Source organism: Grammomys surdaster, unplaced genomic scaffold (genome assembly GCF_004785775.1).
Source record: "Grammomys surdaster isolate TR1022 unplaced genomic scaffold, NIH_TR_1.0 126109, whole genome shotgun sequence".
NCBI lineage: Eukaryota > Metazoa > Chordata > Mammalia > Rodentia > Muridae > Grammomys > Grammomys surdaster.
The window spans coordinates 4,577,369-4,592,154 of record NW_021620917.1 but is presented as its reverse complement, the minus strand read 5'-3'; the positions used below and the strand labels follow the sequence as shown (position 1 = coordinate 4,592,154).

General features: G+C 48.8%; 1 protein-coding gene across 1 annotated transcript in view; it reads right to left on the bottom strand.

The window, feature by feature from the left end:
* Nucleotides 1-14,786, bottom strand: part of Gna12 (G protein subunit alpha 12) — a gene marked incomplete at its 5' end in the record, with an annotated part of 77,307 nt that overhangs the window by 22,082 nt on the left and 40,439 nt on the right. The window contains one exon of the mRNA XM_028756014.1: nucleotides 10,216-10,431. Within this exon, the coding sequence (XP_028611847.1) occupies nucleotides 10,216-10,431 (216 nt within the window). The remainder of the gene's footprint in view (nucleotides 1-10,215; nucleotides 10,432-14,786) is intronic.

Sequence of the window (14,786 nt, the reverse complement as noted above, 5' to 3'; positions counted from 1 at the left end):
AGTAATGCCACTGTGAGCCTTCTCACACACTTTCCCGTGCTCTGTGCAACAGAGAGCCGCACCCCTACCTCAGTAACAGCATCACCTGTTCTCTAGATTAGGAGCACCAGTGTGGAGAGCTGCAGGATGCCACAGCCCTACTGCGTGTCAGAATCCTCAGATGTCTCAGTGCCTGCTGACCTGGCAGGTCCCTTTTTGAGGCTTTCCCCCATCTTTCTACTGAGCTGCCTGCTTCTTGGACATACAGCATGGAAGTTCCTGAAATGGTCTAGGCACTTGCACCTGGGCTTACAACCACAGACACTCTCACATCCATGGCTGTGGTGCCTTTGAAGGCAGAGAGGGCTTGGTTTAAATGGTACTTACCTTACTGATCTTTCCCTCTTAGGTCTGCATGTTTGTCATTGCTTTCAGACGGGTCTCATACAGCCTAGGCTGGTCTCAAACCTCACATTCAGGTCAGGCTGGTCTTGAATTCCTGATCCTGCTATGTCTACCTCCTGAGTGCTGGAATTTTAAGTGTGTAATTCTACTCCTGCCTGGACTTGACTTTTGAAATTCTCCCAGTCAAGATGCTATGGCACACATCTGCAATCCCAGCACCCAGAAGACTGCCATGAGTTACAGGTTAGCCTGGGCTATTGAGCAAGAGCTTATCTTAAAATGAGGTCACGGTCACAGTCAGAGAGAGAGAGAGACAGAGACACAGTATGTGTGTGTGCGTGTGTGTGCGTGTGTTTCTCCTCTGCTCTTCCCGGGCTGGTATGTGGTCCATCTGGAGCTGGGTGATGCTCTGAGTTCACTGACTTCACACTGTTCTGCTTCTCTCTGTCTCCATTCACACCCCTGCTGCCTTGATTAGTAAAGATATTTAAAATACATCTCTATATCTGCCCAACAAAGATCTTTGATTAAAAACCAGCTATTCTAGATTTTGTGGGCTACAAATAGTTTTTACTACTGCATATTCTTGTTCTAAGCTGCAGGTGGGGGAGCATACTAAAATGACCCACGTGACATTTATCCTCTAAGCTGTAGCTTGCTGATCCCTGTGACAGGTCTATCTTTGTGTGTCTGTGATGCTAAGGATAGCATCCAGGTGCTAGGCAGGGGCTCTACTACTGAGGTACGCTATCACTGCACCACAATTCTGCCTCTCATTTTAGCCTTCTTAACGAATAACTTGCTGGGTGTGGTGTTCATGACCGCAATCTCTGCACTTAGGAAGCAGAGGCAGGTGGACCCTGTTTCGACAGCCCCTCCAAAACAATAAACAAGCAAACAAGAACAGCAGCAACAACAAGACCCTGCTATCCCTGTCCTCAGAGGATAGGAAATGGAAGCCACAATGAGAAAAAGAAACTAAAGTTGGAGACTCACTTGCACATTTCAAAACCCCAAACTCACTCCATAGCCCTGATCCCAAGGGTGGACCTGCAAAAGATGGGCGCGCAGGCCAGTGAGCAGAACTGAGTGTCTCAAAACAAGCCTAAACGTCTGTGGCTGCTTTCCAATAAGGGTGCCATGGCCTTTCAATGGGAAGAAACCGATGGTTGTCAACACCCTGTGTTGATACTCACAGTCCATACACACAGAACAATGAGAGACCTCGCCGCTCACGAAACCAACACAAATAAATGTGTCAATATCCCGAGACAGGATAACCCAGCTTGGATTTGGAGAGCCTTGGATTTGGCAAGGACACCAAGATGAAGGACAAAAGAAAGAACAGATAAGCCATTATCATTCTTCCCGAGGCCCCAGACTTCAATATGGAATCTCTTTCCTCTACAGATCCTCTCCGAGGTCCTTTCCTGAAATTTGCTACTGGCCAGACTCCTGATGTAGTTTGAGGCCACCTTTCGTCTGCCTTCAGTCTCACCCGACAGGCTCTAGTCTCCTCTCACAGACCCAGCTGGAGGTACCATTTCCTGAAGCTCTGGTCAAGCGCCAGCCTGCCACCTCAAGTTATAGCTGCCCCAACGCTTTTTAAATGTCACTTTCAATACTGCTCAGTTTTAGTCCCAGCACTTAGGAGGCAGAGGCAGGCAGATCTCTTGTTTGAGGCCAGTTAGGACTACCTAGTGAGATTCTGCCTACAAACAAAAGGGCATTTAGTCCTCCCTGTAATCACTGTGCCTGGGACGGGCATCCATCCAGCATGAGTTTCTGGCATCCAGGACTTCGTTTCTCTGTGGGCTGGTCTTAGCTCATTACAGGGAATCTTCATTCTCCACTCTTATGAAACGTGTTCTTCTCCTGGTCTTGAACTTGTAATCTTCCTGCCTCAGTGTCCCAGGCATGTAAGAAACAACTGAGACATGCACCACCACACACAGCTCGATTCCCTTTTGGGGGCGATCCAGACTCTCAATGTCACAAGAAGAGCAGCAGCTGACAGGACTACCACCTCCTAGGCTCTCATCTCCTAATTCCTTAGCACTTAGGGCCTTTCATAAAACGATTTACTAATTTATTTAATGTATAAGTACCATAGTATGCGTTGGGAGGTCAGAGGATAGCTTTTGGAAGTTGGTTCTCTCCTATCATGGTTCCCAGTGTATCAAACTCTGGGTCCCAGGCTTGGTGAAAGTACCTTTACCTACTGAGCCATCTTGCTGGCCCTCATAAAATTAGTTTCAGTCTTCTGTCTAGCATTTAAAATTACTCTCAGGTCTTTGGATAATCATCTCACTTTAACCAGAAGCCAGAAGCTTTACAACTATCACTTTGGGATAAACTCCTTGGATGAGTTACAGGCACAGAGTAGACTATGCTGTTTCACTCTAAGCAGCAGAATGACAGCTCTCGACATGCCTATCGCTTGTGTAGGACAGTAGCTATTTCCTGCAGACCCCACAAGCCCTCAGTTGTACTGTGGACAGTGGCAGAGCCTGGCATGCCTTCCCAGCACTGTAATAAAGAGTTACAAGTGAGTAAAATCACTACCAATCTAACTGACAACCAGTTTAAAAAGTTATTTTTTGCATGTGTGTGGGCAGGCACATGCCATGGTTTGCATATGGAGGTCAAGGGACAACTTAGGAGAGTTGGTGCTCTCTTTCTTCCATGTGGATCCCAGGGGATCAAACTCAGGCTGTTAAATTTGTCAGGAAGCACCTTTACCCGCTGAGGCATCTTGCTGGCTCTAGAGAGTTTTATTAATAAGTAATACATTTTATTACTATTACTTTATTTTCTATTTTTATGGTAGGCAGTAAGTTTGGGAACTTTATTTTTTCTTTGAGTCTATTCTATATGGGGAGAAGAGGACAGGGCACTAGACTCTGCTGCCTGTGTCTTCTAAGTGCTGGGATGATAGATTCACAATGTCAGGCCCCAGAGTATCTTTTGTGTGTTGTATGGTGCATGCACTGAGTGTGTGTCCACTCATGGCCAGAGCAGGAGGCTGGGCATCCTCTTCATTGTTTGCATCCTGTTGCCTTGAGACAGGGTCCCTCACCAGACTGGAAATCTACTGGCTGATTGGTTCTTACGATCTACCTGTCTCTGCACCCTGATACCGGGGTTAGAGTCATGCACGGCCATGCCTGGCTTTCGTGAGGTCCCGGAATACTGAATTCGGGTCTTCATGCTTACAGAGTGGATGCATGTGCTCAACCAGCCACCTCCCCAGCCCTGCCGAGTACCTTTATATGCTGAGTTTCCCTGAATCTGGCAGCTACTCTCATGCTAACTTATACTATATAAAAGTTGAGATTGTGTCCCCATCTATCTACCCCATTAGTCACTCTCTTTGAGATTTCTGTTCTCACTGTGTAGAACAAGTCATTTATACTCTACAGCTACACTGTACTGTGAGCTGACAAGCCCTTCAGAGGTAAAGCCTTCTGACAGCATACTCTACAAGATCTGTGGTGAAGCATGAAACACTGCATATCCTTCCCACAGTGGTGGGTCTCTAAAAGTCTCCACATTTGTGTTGTCTGTGGTCAATGAAATGCAGGAACGGTGTGCCTCAGAGCAGGAAAAGAGGCTTCTTAGCAGCTCGAGGCCCAGGAAGAACTTAGAACCCAGCTTTCTGCAGCCTTGTCCTCAGGAAGAGCTACCTCTCCAGTGTAGGATGGGGTCCCAAACCAGCTGAAGCCACCAGTGCTTCCATTTCCCATGCTCGGGGAAAGGACATGTCCCTCCAGAGCTGAGATGTTCTGCAGATGCAGGATTTAGTCAGTGAGCTTTTAAAGTCCCAATGGGAACAGCATATTTTAGGAAGCCGATTTTCTGAGCTAGCTGTGGTAATGCACCTGTAATCTTCCACTCAGGAATGGCTATCACAGGTGGACTGGGGCCTTTGCATCCCTTCACCCCCTCTTACCCAGGTGAACCTTGCCTTTTAAAAGTTTTAATTTTAATTTAATCCTTGAAGCTACCAAAACAGTCCTATTAAAATACAACAGCTATACCACCCTCTGCTACAGCCAAGTCTTTCCAGGGCCTATGTGTACTGCACAACAGCTGCCTGCCACCTTGACACCTTTCACTACAGCACTCAAGGCTCCATCTTACCTGCCTGCCTCCCTGCTGCAACACCTCTACCCCTGACCACCACCTGAACTCCATAACCCCTTGACCTTTCTGGGAAGCTGTTCTAGTTAGGGCTAGGCCAAGGTCAGAGGCTGGGCAAACATGCTCAGTGATTTAAAGAGTAAGAACAAACACTTAGTCCCATGGCTGCTGCTAACCAGAGAAGGACAGTCTGTTTACTGTCTCTGCCCACATATGACAGTCAGAGTCCCTAAGAGCAGGCGTCTTGGCTGCTGTAATTCCTAACCCTCCTAAGAACACTAGACCACAGTGGCTCATCTACAAGTGTTAGTGGAATAAGACGACTGAAAGAGGAACTGGACTTCAAGTACATCTGTGCTGACTGTATCAGACAGACAGACAGACAGACAGACAGTGGAATGACTCAGCACAGTCCAGCTGTGACCGCTGTAGTTTGGGCTCAACAGGTCACACTGGCTTCCCAGGCCTCAGATTAGATAGGAAAGGCCTCAAGGGACAATGGCTGACGTTGCCAGGCACCTCCTCCACTGTAGTCTGCCTTGGTGACAATCTGCTAGCTGAGGAACTGTTTGGTCACTGTATTGGTGGCAGGTCCAGACGATGTGACTTTCAAGAGCCGTTGTTGGACAAGGCTTCTGGGAAGTCACCAGTAGAGCAGAGGGTGGTTGCCTGTCCTTTTGTCCTCCTGTCTTTCTGGAGTACAGTGTCATGGTTATGCTTTAAAGCAGGATTCTGAGATTTCTGTTATGATAGGGAGAAGATATCCAAGCTTGAGTCTCCTTTTTGGGGACAGTCACCAGCTTGAATGGAACAGATTGGTCCCAGGAAGACTCATTCACTGCTGGCAGCAGGGCTATGTGGATTCTGCACAATATTCTCTGAAATGTCTGACAACATACAAGACATGCCAAGGCCCAGGCTGTGCTCAGCAGCTCTCCAGCTTCTCTTCCTCTAGGTCAGAGCCTGACCTAGAGTATATGGTTAAAGAAAATGGCCACCTACACAGCAGAGGAACAAAGGGTCCCACCTGCAGAGGATAATGTTGACCACTGGATGGCCAAAACACTAGACAAACAGAGCCCACAGGGAGTCTGTTGTCTCTCATGGAAATGCTGCTGCCTTAGGCCTCACTAGTGCCCCAGCTGCACGGGGAGTTTTCCATGAGGGTACAACAGTCAGGTCACTGTCAAGTCAGTCACAGCGTTTTCCTATGCACACACAGCAGTGAGCAGGAAGACACTCTTCCTGTGGCCTCAGCAACCCTTACAACCCTTACATCTTCCTTAATTCCTGTGGCTCTCCTGGAGGACCTGGGTTTGGCTCCTAGCACCCATATCAGGCAGTTCACAACTGTCTGTAACTCCAGTTCCAGGAAATCCACTGTCCTCTTCTGGACTGTGAGGGCACTTGCACTCACGTGGTACACACATGCTGAGAAATAATAGATCTTTAAAAGTCTAGAGAAAAGCATTTTGTTTACTTATTTACTTAGCGTATGCATGATGTGTGTGTAAGAGTATGAGTGTGAGCACTTGTGTGCTGTGGGGAGTGTGATGAGAGGATAACCTAGAGTGCCTGATCTCGCTTCTAACTTGTTGTGAGACATCAGTTCATTGTTCACTGATGTGTACTCCAGGCCAGCCTGCCTCTGGGCTCCAGGGATCCTCCTGTCTGCCTTCCAGCTCACTGCAGTGCTGGGATTACAGATTACCATGCCTGCTTTGTATGGCTTTTTGGGACTCAAAACTCAGGTTCCCATATTTGCTTGACAAATACATTGATCCCTCCCGAACCCCTGCAGAAAAACATTTTGACAGTCAATTAATTAACACAGTACCAATCTGCTTGGTGTGGTGTTTTATGGCTGTAATCCCAGCTTGGGGAGTGACTGGAATAGAAACATTACAGGTCAGAGGGAGGAAGGGGGAGACAGGGATGGGCAAGCCAGCCTGGTGTCCTCACATCACTCAGCTGGGGATCCTCCTGGTGCCGTGCACCTGTGTTTCACACTGCTGAGTGTTAAGGCAGTGCTTCCACCACACACCCACACTCTTCCCACATCTGAAATCCACCAGAGCCAGGGGAGGTACTGCAGGCATGGCATCCCAGCACGAGGAGGCCGAGCGAAGAGGAGCATGAGCTCTATGCCAGCCTGGGCCACTTAGAGAGAGGGTCTCACATAACTGGAAGAGAAAAAGAAAGCCAAGGCTGTGGTTCAGAGGCAGGGTGCTTGCCTAGCATATGCAAGGCCCTAGAGTTCCAGTCTTAGCACTTAACACACCACACACCACACACCACACACACACACACACACACACACACACACACACACACCCTACTTCCAGAAATCAGGAAGCCCCATGCTGGGACACTAGCTGACCCCTGTGAATGAAGTCCCCTACTCACACTTCCAACATCAACAGTGCAGACCTTCCAAGAATGCTCGGGGCCTTGCCACTCTGATATAAGAACTGACTGGGGTGAGTGACTCCCAGTTTATTGACTTCTCTCAATGTTCAAGAAGAAGGCAGCAGGAAGTACTCAAGGAGAACACAGAGAAAACTGGCCTCCTTGCATGTAGCGTGTCTACCCTGGTGAGGCCTCCTCAGCGTCTAACACAAGTCACTGCCTGGCTGGAAACACTCATGGAGAAGTCTAGAGAAGACACAGACAGATGTGCAAACTTCTGGGCTAACTGTCCTGGCCCACAAGAGTAAAAGGTCTACCTAACTTCTCGAGATAAACCGGTCATTTCATTTACTTGACTTCCATGACTTTCGGGGTACACTCTAAATAACAGCTGACGAATGCTGTACACTCCCTCTCAGGACTGTTTTGGTGAAGCCCAGGACGGAACATGCCAGGTAACTAGATTGGAAACAAAGGACATGCCAAAGCCTAGCTAAGAAAAGGAGCCTCCTGGTTGCAGATGAGCCCACATTGTTTAGTGTGATCTCCACGGTCACAGCACAAGCTCCGCCCACTCTGCATAGTGTGCAGACTGGTCGGCTGCTTTCCTAAAAGAAAACTACAGAAATGTACCAAGTTCAGGGATGAAGCACTCATGTACCTGCAATCTATTAAACAGGAAGTCAACCCTGCCTCACTGGTCTGTAGTTAGCTTTGCCTCTGAAGCCAGCCTTCAGCTACAGAGTGAGTCTCTGCCTCAAGGGGGAGAAAGATGACATCTTTACGCTCTCCAGATGGACTTTAAAATGGCGTGTAAAGGTTGAAGGCAGGGCTGGGAGATGGCTCACTGCATGAAGTACTTGCTAAGCAAATATGAGGACTGGAGTTGTGATTTCCAGAACCCATGGATGCTGCAGAGGTGTGGTGACCCAATGGCAATCCCCTGAAAGGCAGAGACAGGATCTCAGGAACAAGGTAACTTGCTACATTAGTCAAGTCAGTGAGCTCTGGGTTCAAGAGAGAGGCTCCACCTCAGTACAGAAGGTGGAGAACAATCGGGGAAGACAGACCTATCAGGTTCTAGTCTCTGCAAGTGTGTGTAAACACGCACACATGCATGCATGCATGCACACATGTGGGGAAAAAGGCTGAAGAAAAAGAGGATACATGCAGTCTCATAGTGTCTCCTGAGACATGCATGAGGAAAGAACACAGAGAAAATGATAACTCCCCAGAAAAGAAAGGCTGTTAGTGCTGTAACCAAGTAACTGAGCATCCTGGTATCACAGGCCCCTGGACATGATGTCTGGGCACAAGGCCACTTCTGTGGCTTTCCTGCCAAAAAAGTATTCTTCTAACAAGATTTGTTGGATTTACTATGTGTGTGTGAGTGTGTCTGTGAACACATGCATACTATGTGCTAGCACGTGTGCCAATGCATGCATGGAGTCCAGAAGAGGGCAGATCGCTCACAGGTGGAGTTACAGATGTTTGCAGGATGCTGGGATCTGAACTCCAGTTCTCACAATTCCTCAGCAAAGACTCTTTACTGTGGGGCCACCTGTCTGGCCACCCCCTTCATCCTCTTTTAACAACCCAGGCTGCCCTTAAACTCACAGTCCTCCTGCCCCGAGTCTCCCCAGCTCTGTGATAATAGGACTGTGCTACCACACCTACCCTCCAACACCTCATTCCAGTGAGGAGGAGACAATGGACACACAGGGACATTCACAAACAACTGGCCAGTTGTCTCCAGGTGTCTAGGTCCTATTGGACAGGGAGGACAGGAGAGATCAAGGGGATAGAAAGCTCCATACGATGGGCACCGGGGCTGGGGTGCAGCAGTGTTGGTTCTGACCATCACAGGTAGCACTGCTATGGAGGCCTCACTGGAGGGATTGAGCTGAAGGAGTGTGACTGGACTGTGAGCAGCACCTCCCAGATGAGGGAGAAAGCACAACTCAACGAGAAAGCCATGGCAAATGGCAGAAGCAGACACCTGGAAGAAGAGAAAACACATGGACCTCGCAGATGGATAGAGGCTCCTTCAAATGAACCCGAAGGAGTTCAGCTAACCCCTGGGCTTGTCAACAGTGGACACCACCCATGTGTGGACAGTAGGATCCCTCTCTATTGCCAGAAGCAGCACAATTAGCCCAAATGCCGCTCTGGAAAGAGTCTGACGTCACAGTGTCTATCTGGAGACAGATATGCCTCGTGACCCACTGACTGCATTCTGAGGTGGACATCCTACAGCCAGCCTTGAGCATGAACACCTGGAGGCAGATAAGGAGGTCACAGCAGTTCTGAAACAAAACACAGAAACATACAGAAAGATACTGGTGAGAAGCCACTGACTGTGTGTCTGCACAATGGCACAGTAGAAAGCAGTGAAAAGAAACCACGGAGGGTAGTATGAATGGGAAGAAAGCAAGTTACAAAAAAAACCATGCCCTATGAAACCACCAACAGAAAGTTTGAAAACTGTTGAAAGCTTAGGACTGTATTGTTTAAAAATAAGAAACTACTACAGCAAAAGCACAGAAGGCTAGGCACAAAAGAGGTGGAACAGGACCCGTTTGCCCAGGCAAAGACACAAGAAGGATATCAAGGCCCTGACACACAATAAACATAGCAATTGGCTGCTCATATCTCCTAGTTACTGGACAGATCAACACACATCTTTGAATACTGTCAGTGCTGAAGGGTTGTTGCCCCCCTGCAAAGCAAGCAGGCAAAATACCCCACCTTTTCTGGCTGTAGACTATGTCCTTAGCAGCTGAAACAGCTACAGTGATGGGCCTTTCTGAGATTATAGGCCCTTCTGTGGAGAGAACCAACCTGCGGAGCTTAGATGCATGCCAAGGGGGTCAGAGAACACCTGTGACCCATGGCGGCCACCTTCCTGGAGGAAACGCTGCTTTAAGGGTGGGCAAGGTAGCTCAAACAACTGGAGTCCCTGTGCTCTTCCAGTCTGGACTACGGTAAGAACCTTTTGCTCCTTGTGTCAAAAGAAGTGTGCACTCCTTGGAACCAATGAGACAGCCAGGCCTCCACTATCTGTGCTTTGTGTAATATTAGGGTTTGTAGCAAACTATAGCTCACTCCTGTGACTATGTCTCTTCCTTTGTCTGTCTGATGGTCCCCCTATAAAAGCCAGGCTGTGCTTGAGCAGGAGGTTCTACTGCCCCAGCCTCCTGAGTGAGCATGGGGATGACAGGGCTATGTTTTAAAGAAAATTCTCGTGGGCGGGATGGTGGAAGTCAAAGGCTCCCTCACCAACTGGAACTCGCTTCTGCGGCTGAAGGCTTCCCTGATCCCGGAGTCTCTCCAGAGTGCGCTCAGGGCTGGCACGTAGAGCTGGAAGGTGGCAGGCTCCACAGGCAGCCCTGCCTTGTTCTCGAAGGCCATCAGAAACATCCCGTGCTTCTCGTTCTCAGAGTGCTGCCAGGGAATGCCAAGCTTGTCCCGTGCGTCCACAAGCACCTTTGAGCCCTGGAAGAAAGTGACAACAGAAGAAGGTTTAACTATGCTCTGAGCCCACAGAGGAGACCTTTAACACAGGCTGCCACACGCAGGACACTCACACACCATCAGGTTTGCAGCCAGTGCATATCTCCTTGTCTGTCCTGGCATGAGGTCTCGATTCTCAGGACCACGGCTAGAATTCTCTGAGAGGAAAGCCTCAACTGGGGAACTGCAGAGATGAAAGTAATCTGTGGGGGATTGTCTTGACTATTAATCAATGTGGGAGAGCCCAGTCCACTGTGGGCAGCACCACCCTGGGCAAGGTGGTTCTGTGCTAGATTAGAAAGCTGGCTGAGTGAGCCAAAGAGTGAACCAGCAAAGCAGATTCTCTGCCCTTTCCTGGCCTAGCAGACAGGGTCAAGGGGATGGAGCGGGAGCCTAATGCAGTGCTAGGAGAGAGGAACTGGAAGAACTCCATTTCAGCGGAGGCTTCCGGTCACCCACCCCTCAGACCACTGCTTCAAGATTGGCCAGGCAGAGCCGGGGAGGTCTGCACTGAGCGCCCGAGGCTCACTCAGCTCGGTGCTGTGTAGAGCAGTGGAGTCACCAAGAAGGCAGTGGTAGGAAAGACTCTGGCTTGCCTGCCAGTCTACAAATCACCAGCTCCATTTGTGCCCATGCAACATTTTATCTGTTTTCATTGCTGTGTGCGTGTGGTGTGCGTGCATGTGGGTGCACACGCCTGTGCTCTCATGTGGAGGCCCGAGGGACTCTCCGGTGCATCCTGCTCCACTGCTCTCCACCTCTCCTCCTGTCCCCATCACCACAGTGCTACAGCTGCAGATCCAGTGTTCATGTGGGTGCAGGTGATTCAAACCCAGGTCTTCACACATGCACAGCAAGAGCTCTCACCCAGCAGGCCAACCACCCGGACCTACCTACCTACCTACCTATTTATTTACGTATCACACAAGGACTCAAGGTCTCGGGCAGTGCAGGCTGGTCTTGAACTGCGTAGCCTCCTGCCTGCACTTACTGAGTGCTGGGATGACAGGCATGTACCACCCCACTCCACACACCCTTTTAAAACTTAAGTAGCAGTGTTACTGTGCCATGTGCTTACGCTGCCCGACTTGCCCATGAAAGGTGCACGGCTCCAAGGTTTTAGCTGTCCTTATCTGAAGACATCTCATCCAAGGCAGTCCCGCATCAGCTACATGTCTTCATGGCTCACCTGCAGCCTTGGGCTGGTGCCTTAGCTTCTGCTCTTGCTTTGACCCACTGGGGCAGCGTAGTGATACCTCAGTCACTGCTGCACGTCTAACCAACAGGAATGCCTTGTGGAGGTGTCACCTCCTCGGAGTCGGGGTGATTGTACTCACATTATCATTCACTCACCATGAAAGGAAGTATTTGTCAAGCACACAGCTGACAGTGGAATTGTGCTAAGAATGTATAAAGAACATCCAAATTTGGAGTGGTGAGATGGCTTAGCAGGTAGATGCTTACTGCCAAACCTGACTACCTGAGTTCAATCCTCTGGACCCACCTGAAGGAAAGAATCAACTACCTCAAACTGACTTCTACGCTCCACACTGCAGTATTACCCACCCCCTGGCAGAGTAATACATTAAATAGAAACTCAGTAGTTTCTAGCCTAGTTAGAAACTGGGTAAAGGACATCAAGGGGTGTCAGAAGAGCAGGCCCAGCCAGCGGGTCAGCAGATGCCCACAATGGTCAGCCTGTGAAAGCAGAACAAGGCTTTGGCTAAAGACACACCCATTTACATAGGAAAGACCCAGCACTGGGGGAAGGTGAAAAGTACTGGGAGTTTCTGAAGCACCCGAAACATTAGAAAATTGAACACATTGGGACACAGCCCAGGGAACTCCTTCTCAGTCATCCATCCCAGAGAAACCAAAACCTGTTCACAAAAACCGTCATAAGAAGGTACATATGGTGTAGATGGTGGAACAGTCTCATCATATGGAATACTACTCAGCAATTAAAAAGGAATGGTCAGTGGTGGGGCATGGTTTAGGGGTAGAGTGTTTGCTTAGCATGCAGGAGGCCCTGTGTTCCATCCTCGGTACTATAGGCATAAAAGGGATGGGTGTGACTCTGGACCCGATCAATGGACATGGTAACCTGGAACCTCAGGCACACTACTCTAAAGGATCACAATACACAGCAGCTCGTATGGCATTTTCTTCCCCCTCTCCAGGCCCCTAAGAATGTTCTCTGAAAGGATGATGTGAGCATGGACAGTGTGTGGTGGCTGTGGAGGCTGCTGATGGGAGGAAAGGAAGCTGATGACAAGGGACAGCACGGCACCCCTGTGATCCTGACTGGGATGGTTATGCAGCCACTGTACCCATGCTCATTTCCTGGCTTTGCTATTGTACTGTAATTATATGTGTCACAACAGTGGAGAACGCTGGCTGACACTGCTTAGACTAGCTTGGCAACTTCCTGCAAACCTATCATTATTTCAAATAAAAAGGCTTTAGAAAGTTCACCAGCAACCATAGCAATTTATGCTCCAATGATGGGTCAGGGGACAGAAACTAGATAGAATCAGAGCAGAGAGCAGGAAAAGGTGAGGCTCCTGAGGTTCCAAAGTCCTAATAGGAACTGGGTCTTCAGCAGACAGTGAGTGTGGCCATGGGGAAGTCAGTTGGGGCTACTGTGTCTGAGCAAGCCCTCCACTCTCCTGACTCAGCTGGCCACTGCCTCTGGGGCCTTCCTGCCTCCTGTTTTCTCAAATCCCACTGTCTTGTCTCTACCTTCCCCAAAGGACAAAAGCCTGAAGGCTGACAGTGCATCAGAGATGACTCCTACTTCGCACATTAACCTGAGCGCGTACAGAGGCCCCTTTGTTGAAACCAGAAGGACCCCTGTTCTGCCAGGCAATGGCAGCCTGAGCCTGGCACAACAGCTGGGACAGGATTTTAGCTTTCACCTACCATGGATCAGGAAGCCAACCCACCCAACAGATATGTGCAGCCCTACTATGCTACTCTGTGGCATCTAGCCCTTTTCTGAGACAGGGTCTTGTGACATAGCCCAAGTTGGACTTGAACTCTCAGAGATCCTCTTTGCCTCTACTTCCCAAGGTCAGCTACAAAGGTATTTTTTAGCTTAGTAAGGGGTGTGATGTCGCTTAAAAATCTACAACCCAGGTCAGAAACAGGCAGACTTGTTTGTTATCTAGGCACTTGGGAGGCTGAGGCAAGAAGATCAAGTTCAAGGACAGCCTGGGCAATTTAGGGTTAAATTTTATCTTGAGAAACAAAAGCACAAACACAAAAGAGATCCTCTAAGAAGGGTCATTTTTTTCTGTAGCAGAAACAAAAGCTTTGCCTAAACTGAATCACAGGCCCTGGAGCCTTCCTCTGCACACTGGGGACACTGGCTGGGCTTCAAATGTACTTGCAGGGCCTGTGAGATGGCCCAGGGGTAAGAGCATTTGCCACTAAGCCTGGTGATCCCAGTTAAATCCCTGGGATCCACATGGTGGAAGGAGAAAAGTGACTCCTGCAAGTTGTCCTGTGACTTCCATGTGTGTTCTATGGTACAAATACTTAAACAATTCAGAAAGCACACACACATACACACACCATTAAAAATAAAAGACAAAAGAAAAGATATTAGAGGAAAAAAAAAACCTGAGGAGAGGTACCAGTGTCTTAAAAAGTAAGATGTGTCTGAGTGTGGTGGTACAAGTCTGTAATCCCAGAATTTGGGAGGCAGAGGCAGAAAGATTGTGAGTTAAGGCTCCAAAATAAGATTTTGTTGCTTCCAAAAGCCCAATGTGGAGGTGAGAGACTGCACAGTATCACACTATGGCAATATTGTTAAATAAAAGACCAATTTTCAGCTGGGCAGTGGTGGTGAACACCTTTGATCCCAGCACCTGAAGGCAGAGAGGCAGAGAGGCAGAGAGGCAGAGAGGCAGAGAGGCAGAGAGACAGAGAGACAGATAGGCAGAGAGGAGGCAGGCGGATCTCTGAGTTCAAGCCTAGCCTGGTCTGCGGAGTGAGCTGCAGGACGGCCAGAACTACAGAGAAACCCTGTCTCAGAAAATAAAACAAAGACAAAATGACAAAAAAGAGGACGAGTTCCTAAATAAGAAAGCAAAGAAAACCTAAAACCTCAAATATAAAGAAGAAGGGGGGGGGGCCAGAAGTTGACGACTGGAGTCTCTAACAGCCAGAGGAAAGCCCCAAGTGACGGACTCTGCTGACAGCTGTACATGTCAGACTGTTGTGACAACATAAATAAGGTCGTGAGGACTTTCATCTTAGAACAACGGAGCATTTTAAACTGTTCAAAGAGCACCTTTAAGACAACTTATAAATCTAGCCATTTAAACACTGAG